This window comes from Musca vetustissima, unplaced genomic scaffold, assembly GCF_032173495.1.
Source record: "Musca vetustissima isolate MV318-11 ecotype Yass unplaced genomic scaffold, APGP_CSIRO_Mvet_v1 utg215558, whole genome shotgun sequence".
Taxonomy (NCBI): Eukaryota; Metazoa; Arthropoda; class Insecta; order Diptera; family Muscidae; genus Musca; species Musca vetustissima.
This window is the reverse complement of record NW_026882826.1, coordinates 20,483-34,916: the sequence shown is the minus strand read 5'-3', so window position 1 is coordinate 34,916 and position 14,434 is coordinate 20,483. Positions and strand designations below refer to the sequence as shown.

The window sequence follows — 14,434 nt, the reverse complement described above, 5'->3', positions numbered from 1 at the left end:
ATCATGAACTGCTTTTGAGGAACTCCTTTCCTGTGATGGAGTCGCTGTCCCTTCCGACGCATCGGTTACAATAGTAAACTGCTCTCCGGTACATCTTCTTGGTAGCGTTCCCTTTGGCATCGACTTGCCTAGCAGTTACTGGTACTGATGAATCATCCATCTTATCGACGGGGTTCTCATCAGTACCAGTATCCGTTTCGACAGTCAACTGCCTGAGTAGTCTCGTGACATCAATAAAGGCCGTGGAGATTGAGTGCAGATCTTCAACCTTGCCAGGGTTTACTTCCCTAGTCAGGCAACTGGGAGGACTCTCCTTGCTACGGAAGAGACGCCATGGTCGCTACTGTGTTTTTCACCGTAGTGCTAATCACCGTAGTTTCCATGATGTCTTCCTCGTCTGACAAGGGCGAGTTATCCCAGAGCTGATTCGGGATGCTCTCCTGACTAAGGCGGAAGGAGCCGGTTTCCTCCACAAAGTTGAGGAGAAGATCTGACTGCCTCTCCTGGCTTTCGTTAACGCCGTCGAAAGTGAGACAAGAGGCAAAAGAGAGGTCCAGGGGGTAGCTTGGGTCGTCAACACTTGAGGGGGTTCGAGGTCGCATAACACCCCAGCGTTAGCGGGGACACTTTAAAAAGGTAGTGACGCAGACCTTTTGAGATGGTTATATAGGGGCGTCATTCTCGCCTCGTCGGCCCAGGGATCATAGGCACTCGGTCATTTCAACTCTGCTCTCCGAAGGCGGTTTTCTATTAGAAATTCATTTGGATTTCTAAAGGAAGTCTATTAGGTTGCCTACAAGAAGACCATTTGGTCTACGATAAGAAGACCATTTGGTATTCTATGAGAAGCCATTTTATTTCTTCTATTGGAAGGCACATTTGGTCTTCGATAACAAGTCCATTTGGTCTTCCATACGTAACTCATTTGGTCTTCTATAAAAAACCGATTTGTTTTGCTATAAGAAGCCGATTGGGTTTTCTTAAGAAGTCCATTTGGTCTTTGATGAGAAGCCCATTTGGTCTTCTATAGGACAACCGTTTGGTCTTCTGTAAGAAACCCCATTTGCACGTCTATAAAAAGCCCATTTGGCCTTCTATAAGGTGTTGTAGAAAATCGATCCACATTTGTTTTACTAAAAAACCCCATTTAGTCTTCGTTAAGATGCCTAGATGGTCTTCCATTATGAAGCACATTTGGTAATCTATAAGGTAACCTATATAACGCGAGGACCATTTGTTGTTCTTCTTTAAGGAACTTTTTTGGATCAATTTGGTATTCTTCTGTGTGAAGCCCTTTTTGTCTTTCTATACGAAATCATTTGATTTTTCTTAATAATTTGTCTCGTTTTTTTCTTTCAGGAGAACGTCGCGGTTTTGGTGGCGGTGGACGTGGACGCGGTCGTTGTGATCGTGATGGTGGTGGTGGCCGCCGAGAATTTAACAATAATAAAGGTGAAACGGAATATGGTGAAAACGGCGGAGAAAATGGCGGTGAACCACAAAAGCCACGCGAATTTTACATACCACCCGAACCCACCGACAATGAGGAAGAGATCTTTGGCAGTGGCATAACGAGTGGTATTAATTTCGCTAAATATGATAGTATACCGGTGCAGGTGAGTTTATTCTTTTTTGAATACAAATTTTTATGCGGATTTTCTAATTTTACAGGTCACTGGTGAAAATGCCCCTGCGGCCATACAATGCTTTGAGGAAGCCGGCTTTCGTGAATTAGTTCTCAATAATGTCAAACGTTCCGGTTATAAGCTTCCTACACCCATCCAAAAAACCGCCATTCCAGTTATATCCTCGGGACGTGATTTAATGGCATGTGCCCAAACGGGGTCCGGCAAAACGGCCGCCTTCCTTCTGCCCATTATCAACGCGCTGTTGAATGAGGGCTGCGAAACGTCAATAGGTAAACCACAGGCTCTGATTGTATCACCAACCCGTGAATTGGCCATACAAATTTATAATGAAGCGCGTAAATTTGCCATGGATTCGTATATTAATACGCAGATTGTTTATGGCGGCACTTCATCGAAATATCAGGGTGAAAAAATTGGTCGTGGTGGTACGCATATTTTGATTGCCACCCCAGGTCGTCTATTGGATTTTGTGGAAAAGGGTTTCATTACCTTTGAGGAGACACGTTTTGTGGTGCTCGATGAGGCGGATCGTATGCTGGATATGGGTTTCAAGGAGAGTGTGGCCACCATTATGAATCATCCCACAATGCGTGGCATGGATCAGCGTCAGAATCTTATGTTTTCTGCAACATTCCCGGCCGAGATTCAGCGTATGGCTGGGGAATATTTGAATGAGTACATCTTCATTGCCATTGGTGTGGTCGGCGGAGCCTGTTCGGATGTCACACAGAACATTTATGAGGTTAAGAAGTATCAGAAGCGGGCCAAATTGATGGTGGGTTTGAATTAGATTTTTTAGATTTTATCTTTGCAAAATCATTTATTTTCTCTTCCCCCCCTAGGAACTCTTGCAAGAAAATCCCAATGGCACCATTGTCTTTGTGGAGACAAAACGTGGTGCCGATTTCTTGGCCTCACTACTGTCCGAGACAGAATTCCCCACAACCTCGATACACGGTGATCGTTTACAGCGTCAGCGTGAAGAAGCCTTGGCCGATTTTAAATCGGGTAAAATGAAGGTTTTGATTGCCACCTCTGTGGCTGCTCGCGGTCTCGACATAAAAAATGTCAATCATGTGGTGAATTATGATTTGCCAACATCCATTGATGAGTATGTACATCGTATTGGTCGCACAGGACGTGTGGGAAATAATGGTCGTGCCACCAGCTTCTTTGATCCGGAAAATGACACGGCCATTGCTGCGGATTTGGTAAAGATTTTAGAGGGTGCTGGCCAGGAGGTGCCTGATTTCTTGCAGAACTATAGTGGTGGCGGAGGCGGTGGTGGTGACTTTGGCAGTGGTGGTGGTTTTGGTGGACGGGATGTGCGCAAAAATGTACCAAAGGTGGGTTGTGTAGGTTTTTATTTTTTTTACAAAAGACTTTTGGACTTGTCCAGGAAGCCGATTGGCTTGCAATAGGAGGTTCATTTGATCTTCTTAAAGGAGACAACATTTCGTTTGACAATTCATTCTTCTTTATATGAAGTCCATTAGGTCTTCCACAGGATGACCGAGCAGTTGGTCTTCTCTATATAAAGATAATTTTGTTTTCTAAAAGAAGCCCAGACTGGCCTTCCATTGGAAGACTATTTGGTCATCTAAGAGAAGTCAATTTAGTCTTCCAAAAGAAGTAGATTTTGGTTTTCAATAAGCGGCCAATTTGGTCTTCTAAAATAATCCCAGTGTGGTCTTTTATTGGAAGTCAATTTGGTCATCTGAAAGAAGGTAATTTAGTCTCCCATTAGAAGTTCTGTTTGGTCTTCAATAAGCGGCCAATTTAGTCTTCAATCAGATGTCCATTTAGTAGTTCTATTAGAAGCCCAAATGTGGTCTTCAATAAGAGGCCTATTTAGAATTCTATAATAAGCCTAAAGCCTGAAGCCCTTTCGGCATTCTATACGAAGCTTCCTCTCAGAAGCCCTTTTTGCCGTCTTCTATAAAAAGCCCCATCTTGTCTTCTATATGAAAACCATTTGGTCCTCTACTTGACCATTTAGTCTTTTACAGAAAGTCAATTTGGTCTTAAATAAGAAGCTAATTTGGTCCTCCATCAGTGGAAACTGCTGTCGGTCTTCTATAGGAGGCCCATGTTGACGTCTAGCGAGAAGCTCGTTTGGTTTTCTATTTGGAGATCATTTAGTCTTTTACAGGAAGTCAGTTTGGTCTTAAATAAGAAGCTAAGGAGCTCAATTTGGTCCTCTATGAGAAGCTCATTTGGACGTCTATGGGATGCTCATTAGGTCTTCAATGTAGTCCATTTGGTCTTCTAATAAGAAGGCCCATTTGATCTCCAATTAGAAGCGCATTTGGTCCCCATTTGGCCAATTGGTCTTCTAAAGGAAGGCATTTTGGTCTTCTGTTTTGGAAGTCAATTTGGTACTCTATAAGAAGCTCATTTGGTCTTCTACTATAAGCATATTTGGTCTTCTATGAGTAGTCAATTTGGTTTTCAAAAGGTAGGCATTTTGTACGTCTACTGGAAGGTCCATTTGGTCTTCTATGAGAAGCCTTTTTGGTCTTCTATCAAAAACCCAATTTGGTCTTATATTTGAAGCCCATTTGATCTATTATGAGAAGTCCAATTTGGCCTTTAACAATGAGCCTATTTGGACTACTATGAGAAGACCATTTGACCTAGAAGAAGCCCATTTAGTCAAAAGTCATTTTGCTCTCCTTTGAAAGGACCTTTTGGTCTTCAATGAGAGGCCTATTTGGTCTTCTATTAGAAACCCAATTTGGTCTTTTAAAGGTAGACATTTTGGACTTCTATTGGATGGCCCATTTGGTCTCCTATGAGAAGCCAATTTGGTCTTCTATGAGAAGCCTTTTTGGTCTTCTATGAGAAGCCTATTTTTTCTTCTATGAGTAGTCCATGTGATATTCTATAGGAAGCCCTTCTTATTCTTCTAGAAGAATATTTGGTCTTCTATTTGAAAGCCAATTTGGCCTTCTAATAGAAGCCTATTCGGTCTTCTATTAGAAGCCTAGTTGGTCTTCTATTAGAATCCTATTCGATCTTCTATTAGAAGCATATTTGGACTTCTATTAGAAGCCTAGTTGGTCTTCTATTTGAATCCTAGTTGGTCTTCTATTAGAAACCCTTTTTGTTCTTCTATTAAAAACGCAATTTAGTCTTCTATTAGACGCCTAGTTGGTCTTCTATTGAAATTAGAAGCCCATTTGGTCTTTTATTAGAAACCTAATTTGGTCTTCTTGGGAGCAGTCCATTTGGTATTCTATAATAAGCCCCATTTGATCTACTATTGAAAAGTTCTATAAGAAGCCCCATTTGGTCTTTTATGAGAAGCCCCATTTGGTCTTCTATGACAATCCCCAAGCACCCCAGCCCCTATTAATTTAAATTTTATTTTCAATTGTTTTTTTTTTGTTTTTCAGAATGATGACAATTTTGTTACTTCATCGGGACCGGCTGCCCTGGAAGAAGAAGAGGAATGGAATTAGAAGAAGGAAGAACTGAACGACCGAAAATACTACTTGTCGCCTTTTCTATGTACCTCATCATCAATTATTACACTGAACTGGTTTCAGTAAAGAAAACAAATTTTTACTCTACTGAGCCCCCTTCACTCACACCAACCCCCTCCCATTATAACTCCTTAAATTTGAATTGACAACATTTTTTGATTTATATATATTGAACTCTATTTATCGTGTTTTTCACATTTTATTTTATTATTAATTATTGTTCCCACTTCACACACACTCACAAGTTCCCTTTTGATGTAAAATTGTAGGCGACTGATCATTCTTCTTAGAAATTTGAGGTTTCTCTTTTCACTTTTGTTAAATTATTTAAATGTGGTGTGTCGGAATACAAAAAAGGATAATCTCCTCATCCCAACACCCATCACCCCCACAAATAGAACTAAAGATGAACAAATTATCTAAGACATATTTTTTTAATTCATATTCATTACTTTTTTATATATAATATTAACCAGAAATGTATTTGAATTTACATTAGTTTATTAAAAACAACAAAAACAAAAAAAAAAAAAACAACAAATAAATTTTATAACTTTTTATAAAGCGAAGTTAAATTTGTTTTTTTTTTTTATTATTTTGAACGTTGAAAAAGGAAAAGTAATCCTCCTCCGGTATACGGCGATGTGCCTCAGTAAGCTACAATATGCGACGACCACCTTAGCGACATCTGTAAAAAAAAGCTTGACATCACTGAGATACAACCACCCACCACGACCAGCAGTGGGTAAATCTGATGCTGCACCCCTTCTCATTGGTTTGTGTCTTGGTTTTTAAAGTAAATTCAACATTCATATATGGTCATGTGGTGAATTTTCATTTACAACGCACATTTTTAAAAGCTTGGGCTAGGTTTACCGAATAGGACAGGCTATTTTTATTTACCATCAAATCTGTTGAAAAAATTAAAAATAAAGTCCATCTTGCAGTGACAGTCCAAATCCGGAATGACTATTTCGTTCCTCCTCCACCAACAATCATCAAGGATATTAAATTATCAATTGTTTCTCCAGCTCCTCTTCCTCATTCTCTCATATCTCCCCATTGAATGTAAGTAGTGATTCGAATCCTACCTGTTATGATCCCTTCTATATTGAATTTGATTTCTTCTTTTTTAGATGTGCTCGATGAGGCGTATTGTGCATGCTGTGGATATGGTTGTCGAAGGAGAGTGTGGCCACGATTATGAATCACTCGTAATGGCATCATATGTGGCCAGACAATTACATAGCTCTTTTTGTCAACTACTCCTTCCACGAAAATTCTGCCAGGACAACATAGGAAGCTAATGGAGAGTACTTTCATCGTAGCTAATAAAAATACTTTCATCGTAGCTAATAGAATATTGAAAAATACCGCCCGAGTTGGGGGTATAATGGGGCAAGTATAATTACTTTGTCCACTGCTCCTTCCAGTAAAATTCTTCGGGACAACATGGGTATCATCGGAAAACTAATGGAGAGTACTTTCATCCTAGCTAATAAAAATATTGAAATCTGCCACGAGTTAAACTAAATATGCGATATATTTTATTTCGATTCCAAAACATACGGAGGGAATTAAATATAAAAAGAATTTCTACACCCCCCATTGATACGGATGAATTTAAGCAATTAATAGGAAATATGCAGAAAATATACATAGAAATTTTTATTTTGAAGTCAGGAAAAAAAGATATTCATTCGCCCATGTGACATGTTCCGAGAGTTGAAAGCATAGCTGTGTTCAATATGTTACGAAATGTGTTCAATAAAAAATTGGAATTTTCAATTTGTTTACAAACAAAATTAAGAAAAAATATCCCTGCTGGCTTATTAATTGCCCTGGTTTCTACCAGAAAAGTCTAATGATACTGGAACGTGTTAAAATAAGCATTTATGGATATTTTGAGAGAAATGGGTCCTTTCATACACAAGGGTGCCATTCCCGAAAGCCTCCAGTTAGCAGGTATCTTAAGATTTCTGGCTGTTGGTGGGTTTCAGAGGGTAGTGGCAAATGATTTAAATATAAGTGTTGATCGCACAACAATGTGTAAAATATTGTGGAGAGTAATGAAAGTCCTGAAAGACAAAGCGTGTGCAAGCTGTGGACAGCTGCAGACCAGGATCTAGCCATGATGCTTTTATTTTGCATATGAATGCAGCTAGGCAGCATTAACAAAAGAGGAAATGGTACGCAAAATAGTTGGCTTCTATGAGACAGTGGTTACGCTTTAGAAACATTTTTTGACGCCCTATAAACAAGTGGAGCATGGATCTTGTCAACATCGATATAATAAAGTGCACACATCTGCAAGAAACATTATTAAAAGGATTATTGGAAATCTTAAAAGTAGATTTTTTATAGATTCTAATTTTATTTTGATCATATGGTGGTTGAGTTGCCAAATTGATCTCAAAAATGTTACGCGCTGTTTTTGATAAAAGGAGCCCTTTTTTATTTTCTTTAATTTTACTATAAAAACTAATGTAAATACTGTATTTTTTAAATAAATATTGTAAAAACACTTTAAATATTACTTCAGCGTTCTTTTTCAACTTGTACGTACTCAGAAAAACACGTACGATCTCATTTCATTTCAGGAAGGTGCCAATATTTTTTATAAATAAAACTGCTAACAACATACAACATTGGGACATTTTACTCTAGTTTATATTGACTCCAAGCAAAAAAATATTCACCTACATAAACCCCATTGTAGAAAATGTGGAAAATATTAATTTAACCAATTAATAGGAAATATGACAAAAATATAATAGACATATACATAGAAATTTTTATTTTGAAGTCAGGAAAAAAAGTTATTCATTAAGTTGTGAGGATGGTGCCAATATTTTTATAAATAAAACTTACATACAACATAAAAAAATTATAGAAAATTATAAATATTTATACCAGTGTTTGAACATTTTACTCTAGTTTATATTGACTCTAAGCAAAAAATGTTCACCTACATAAATCCCATTGTGGAAAATGTGTACAATATTAAGCAATTTTTAAATATTTTTATATCTCCTACACAATTGGATTATAGACCCATTATATTAAAGCATAGTATTAAAAATAATGGTGTGAGTTGTGGAGTCTTTGTTTGAGAATTCGTTGATCGTCTGTTACTAGACGCAGATTTATATCGAACAGTCATTGAAACTGCTTTAAAGAACAATTCCGACAGAATGGTAGAAATATGTTTACATTGCAGGTTGCGAGGTTGCAAAAATGCTCCTATTTATAAAACTTTCTAAAATACTTTAAACAACAATTTTAAATGTTATCAGCTATACTTTTTAACACAGATAAAGTATTATTTATGAACAAAATATAAATTTTAAACCATTTTTTGCCATTGTAATAGTATTGGAAGCATCCATTACAGAATGGCCGTTCGCAGCTTGAGCACATATTTTATCTCCATCCAACCCGCAGTGTAAACAAACCCCTGACATGTCAGCATTGTCATTTAGAACTTTCTTCATAATTGTTCTATATACATGGTGAGGTTTTATTTTATTCAAATCTGCATCAAGCAGCAAACTTTCTACATATTGACATACAATGACCCCGCAATTTACACCGTCCTTTTGTAAACTATGGTCAATCTTAATGCGTTTGTATTTTACCTGAGTAAAAGATATATTTCCAAAAATCGTTGAACATCTGCCAATGTTTCACCTAGTGGATTAATGTATGTGAAAAGTTCTTGTTTCATGTCAATATACACTAATGTAAAATGCCCCGGTTCAAATACTGGTATAAATAGAAAATTATAATTATTTCGTAAATTTTTTAGTTGGGTGTTCGTCACAGCTTAAAGAGTAACATCGTTTATTTGACTTAAGGATGAACATTTCCAAATAAATGTCTATTTTGTTTCCATACAGTTGATTATTTCCCAATTAATGTTTGTATTCATTTAAGTCTATTGTGGGTGGTGAAATTCTTGTTATATTTAGTTGTCTTCTTATATTTTGAAATCTTAAAATATAACGTTGATTTATTTTATTACGTGGCATATCTGTAATATTAACAATTTTTTCTGTATAAACCAATTTTTTTACTGTTTCTTCTTGGGGTATGCATCCATTTTTCTTGTTCCATTATAAATTTTTATTAAATTCTGGTTCCGGGGTACTTTTTTTATAATCCTCCATGCAAATTTCAGCTTCCTTTAATTTTGCCTCAAGGTATTCCTTCGAACGACGAATGTATTCAGTTGGCCTTACATTTTTCTTAAAATTAAGAATTATATTATTTATATTAAAATAGGACTTCACCGCGCTATTTGATATACGGGTATCCTCCTTATCAATAAAAAATCCCATAATATTTGTCCAAAGTGGAGTATATGAGAAGTATTTTCTAATGGCTAGACCAACAAAAGATTCGCGAAAAAAAATCATTATCTAGTCGTTTTTCGTTGCCGTCGACTGATATTTCGTCAAATATTAACATAACTTCCTTATAAAAAGGACTATTTTTATACGTTTTATACATTGTCAGGTATCTATTTTTCATCGGAATCTTCCATTACATAATTTTCTTTTGTATCATTTGAAATAGGGTTTGACATGAAATTTTGTAGAAAATTATGAGACTTCTCAACTTGTCTTGTTCTCTTTGGGTTTATCAAAACAATGAAAAAATGTTAAACCCATGATAAAAAAGTGGAATAATTCCTAATATTAAGGCACTTCCATATTTGTTTTTTTTTAATCGCATATATTTGTATCCTTAAAAAATTGTTTAATGTCCTTCTCGCACATACGTATAAAATGAGCACAATAAAGCTGAAGAACTACAAATTCAGGTTTTTCGTCATTTGAGCAACATCGATGGCACATGTTTATATAAGCCTCCAAACTGCATTTATTTACTGCCACCATTATAGCATTTATTAAGACTGTGCTCCAGTTGGTATAGATGTGTTTTGAAATCGGCCAACGAACTCCTTTTTCGTTGGAAAACGTTTTCAACGTCAATATAAAACTGGCGACATTATTGGCATAGTGTCTACTCAAAAATGCTTCAGAAAAATCGTACAACGAAAGAATATAGAAATACTCTTTTAGTTTTAGGATCATATTTTTTAGTATGCTTCCAGGGGAGTCAAAATACATGGTATTACGAATCATATTTAATATAAAATTTCTATTTAATTGTATGACACGAATTGGCTGTTCTGAAATTAAATATATTTCCTGGGGAAGTGAAATTTTGTGAATCGTGCCAGTTTTTATTGCACATCATGCATATCCTTGTCCCTATCTAGGGATCTCATAACTTCATGCTTAATGACACGAGCTACGTTCGTTGTTGGTATATTTTGGTCGTTTCCTAACAATCTTAACTCTTTTGAAAGAAAAATTAGAAGTTTGTCTCGCCAATAACTAGGATTCATATTTTTAACTCAAATTTTGCAATTTTTTTTTAATTTTTGATGTTTAATTTCCAATGTTGTACTGTATATATGTACTGTATATTTTGTTTTCTTTAAAAATAAAACAAAATTTATATTTGCCACATCCATACTCGAAATATTTGCATCGCGCATAGAGTATTAATATTTTTGATTTGTCAATAAATCTGCTAGAATTATAATTAATTTGGCATATATTATTAAATATTTGGAATTTTAGGCGTACAATATCTTGAAAAAATTTATATGGGAATGGATGTTTGCTCATAATTTCTTTAAAAAAATATTTCTTCTTCTTCAGAGAATGTCATTCAGCCCAATCGTTTAAAATAATTATCTTATTCTCCCATTTTCCCAAACGTAAAGAAAATTCCGCGCGGAATTTAAGGGAGAATGGAAAACAAGTAGGCATCATAAGAAAATTCGATTTGAGTTTTTCCTCTCAAAATATCTCACAATCAAAATCGAAGAGAGATAAAAAATGTAAGTATGATTTTTCAAATATAAATCGAAATAGAAATAAATAAAGTAATTATTTGTAGGTCGAAGGCAAATAAAACCCCATTTCAGCATTTAGTGTCAGTGATGGAATTAAATCCTGACATTGCACGAGGATTTTAAAAAAGGAGCAAAGAGTCCCTTTCTCTGTTTTGAAAAAAAAAACGGAAAATGAGCTCAATTCGATGGGACCACCAATGGAAAATAGCCGAATGGAAAAAGGTTTAGTACTAAATTTTTAACATTCAGTTGCATAAAATAATCCATTCATTCTTCAAAATTGCTTAAAATAAATAAAATAAAAAAAAATATATATATGTAAGGCAAAAAGCTGAATTTAAAATACAAAACAGGAACTTGTTGGCACTTTTTTCCACTTAGGACAAAGGTGATCTTCGAAAACAGTCACCACCCCAGAGAGGATAGAACTAAATGTTGATTGTGCCGTACCAACATCAGAATCCTTTCCAACGCCAGTTTTTATCCACCTTCAGCAAAAAAACGTAACGCGGCACTACACTTGGTAATCGTTGGAATTCCATAATTGTTTTTCCTTGTAGGAGTATGTTGCGCCAAAACTTCCAACAAGTATTGGAATGCTGGTTTGCTTACCCGATAGTATTTTTTTAATCAGTTGGGAAATACATATCAGATGTTTGCGGCAATTCAAGAGGATTGGAACTATCTCGCAATTGTCTTCTTGACAATCTTGTAAAAGTTATTTGTTGCTTTCTGGAAGTAGCAACATCATCTAAAAATGCTCTATGTATAATACTATTCAGGGACGTACGCAGGGGGCGGCCCCTCCCCCGAAATGATTTTTTTTTCACAGTAAATTTGTGTTTGCAACAGCGAATTTTTTCATTTAGTACTACCGGGCCCCCCCGAAATTAAATCCTGTGTACGTTGCAGATACTACTCATTTTTTTGGTTGCCATTCTTTATTTATTTTTAATTATTTCGTACAACACAAACACTTTAAATTTGCGCAAACAAATAAGGGTACACAAAGTATGAAAAAGACCCATAGTTCATTAAAAAGAGATGGCATATTCCAAAAATTTAACTCCTATGTTTTCTACGATTGAAGGATTTTTCTCTCGAGAGAAATGCTTTCCGTGGGAATAAAATGTCTCCCACATTTTGGCGATTGGGCTGGATATATATTTAGTAAACGCTATTAAAAATGACCTTGACGTTCCAAATTGATCCACAGCAATTCCAACTCCAATAAAAGTGGCCGCTGCTTTGAAAATGCTTGGACAAGGTGGTTATCAACATCAACCTGTAAATATGCACACATAGTTTCACATATTATATAACAAAATTTAAAACATTACTTTTTCCAACCAGCGACATCTCTTACAGGAGATCCATTTGAATTAAGGTCATAATCCAGTTTTGTCTACAAATTGTTGGCGCGTTGTTTCGCATTTGAACTCTGCAACTGTCCCTTTGCCAAATCGCTGTGTTGCACCATAAAATCTACTAAAGTTTGGAACAGTCGTTGCTGAGACTGCAACTGGAACTTTTTTGGCTTTCACGTAAAATAATTAACAATTTAGATATAAATATAATCTTTAATTGTGCTTAAATACATGTTTCGCTTCATTTGCGTTTGCTATATTGTTAACGCAAGATATTTGCGTTTAACGAACGAGTTTGACATGTGTTTTCGTATTACAGATTGCGGTGATGCCACATTTGCTTAAAGGAGATGCGAAAGGAGATACGAAAACGAATTAGAGAGTACCAATTACGCGATACGATACAATTTATCTTACGCATCGCAATACAGAGTAACCCCCCATAGCAGCCCCCATATAACGGTAACCTCAAAATTTCGGTATTTTGAAGATTTTGGACACGTTTTCAACCGTAATTCGATATTTTGGGTTCCCTTCGAGTAGCAAATCTTCCAACCAAAATATTTTGGTATGATGCAAAATGTCCGAACGTTGACACGGTTGAATTTAATTCGTAGATGCAATTTCGCAACAATATTCGACATAAATACAACTTATCAAGTAAAGACATTTGTATGCCACATTGCCCAATATGCCTGATGAGGCGCTTAACCAACGGCGAAACGCGTCGAATAATGTTGGGAATTCTAGTATTTCTCTGACTTTCCTTTTCATTGCAACTCCGATCATGTAGCTCATCTCGAAAGAGAAATTAATAAAAAAAGAACTCATTCAACTCTCAAGTGCAATTTACTATGGAACTTGAAAAGAAAAACCAATTGCCATACCTGGATTCACTAGTGATACGAAAAGGACCTCATCTTAAACTTGACTGGTACTAGAAACCTACTGCGTCCGGACGACTGATTAACTTTACATCTAGACATCCGAGAAAAACAATAATCAACACTGCATCCAATTTCATAAATAGAGTTTTATAGCCTAGACAGACGACAGCATTAACAGCCTTAATTCAAATTAACTTGTACATTATCCTCATTTTTATGTATTTTTAATGCCCAAAATCAAACTGAATTTATACTGAATTAAGCAATTTCAATATGGCAATGCTGTAGAAAATAAATTGATTTTTGTCAATTTTGTTTACGTTTATGAAAATAAAATTTATAAATAAATTAAAATTCAACAATTATTCAAATTGGGAGCTGTTTTACTATCGTTATAGCCGATTTTCATCCTTTCTGCAATGTATCAATTTCATAAAGACGTAATCCCAAAAGATATTGGAAACAAATGTCAATATCTTCTTCCTACACACAGACAAACAATAGTTTTGAAACAAAAAATTGTTTCATAAATGCAGACACTCTCGTCTGTCAGGGGTAAATATTAATTCAAATAAAGAACTTTTTAATGCAAATTAAGGCTGTCGTCTGTCTTGGGTATTAGACATAAGCCACCCAGACTATCACAACAAAAACATTAATATAAGTAAGAATATCCTGAGGAAAAATGATTTTCCGGATAAAACCATTGACAATCTCAATCATGATACGAGGCCAAAGAAAACAAGAGACAACAGCGAGAAAATTTACAAAACTATGACATATACACGTGGGTTTTTAGAAAGATTAAAACATTCCAACATTTACGACAACACAACATTTGAGCTGGCATTTAAAACTACAAACACGCTGAATAATCTTTTCAGCAAATTAAAAAGTAAAATACAAGACGAGGAGAAATCCAACGTAGTATACCGCATTAAATGTAAGGGTGACAAGTCCAACGTATGCCAAAAGGTATATGTTGGAACTACTAAGACTAAATTAAAGACAAGAATATCCGCACATAAATCGGATCAAAAAGCTCTTTACAAACCCATAGAGCAAAAAACAGACCTTGCAGCACACTGCACAAAAACAGGTCATACCCCAG

The 14,434-nt window shown here is 35.8% G+C and overlaps 1 protein-coding gene across 1 annotated transcript; it reads left to right on the top strand.

Annotated features, from left to right (window-relative positions):
- Positions 1-333: 333 nt before the first annotated feature.
- LOC133329517 (ATP-dependent RNA helicase vasa-like) lies at positions 334-5,113 on the top strand. Its single transcript, XM_061537990.1, has 5 exons — positions 334-406; positions 1,360-1,616; positions 1,672-2,424; positions 2,492-2,995; positions 5,048-5,113. The coding sequence occupies exons 1-5, from the start codon at positions 334-336 to the stop codon at positions 5,111-5,113; spliced, it is 1,653 nt and encodes a 550-aa protein (XP_061393974.1).
- Positions 5,114-14,434: the final 9,321 nt, after the last annotated feature.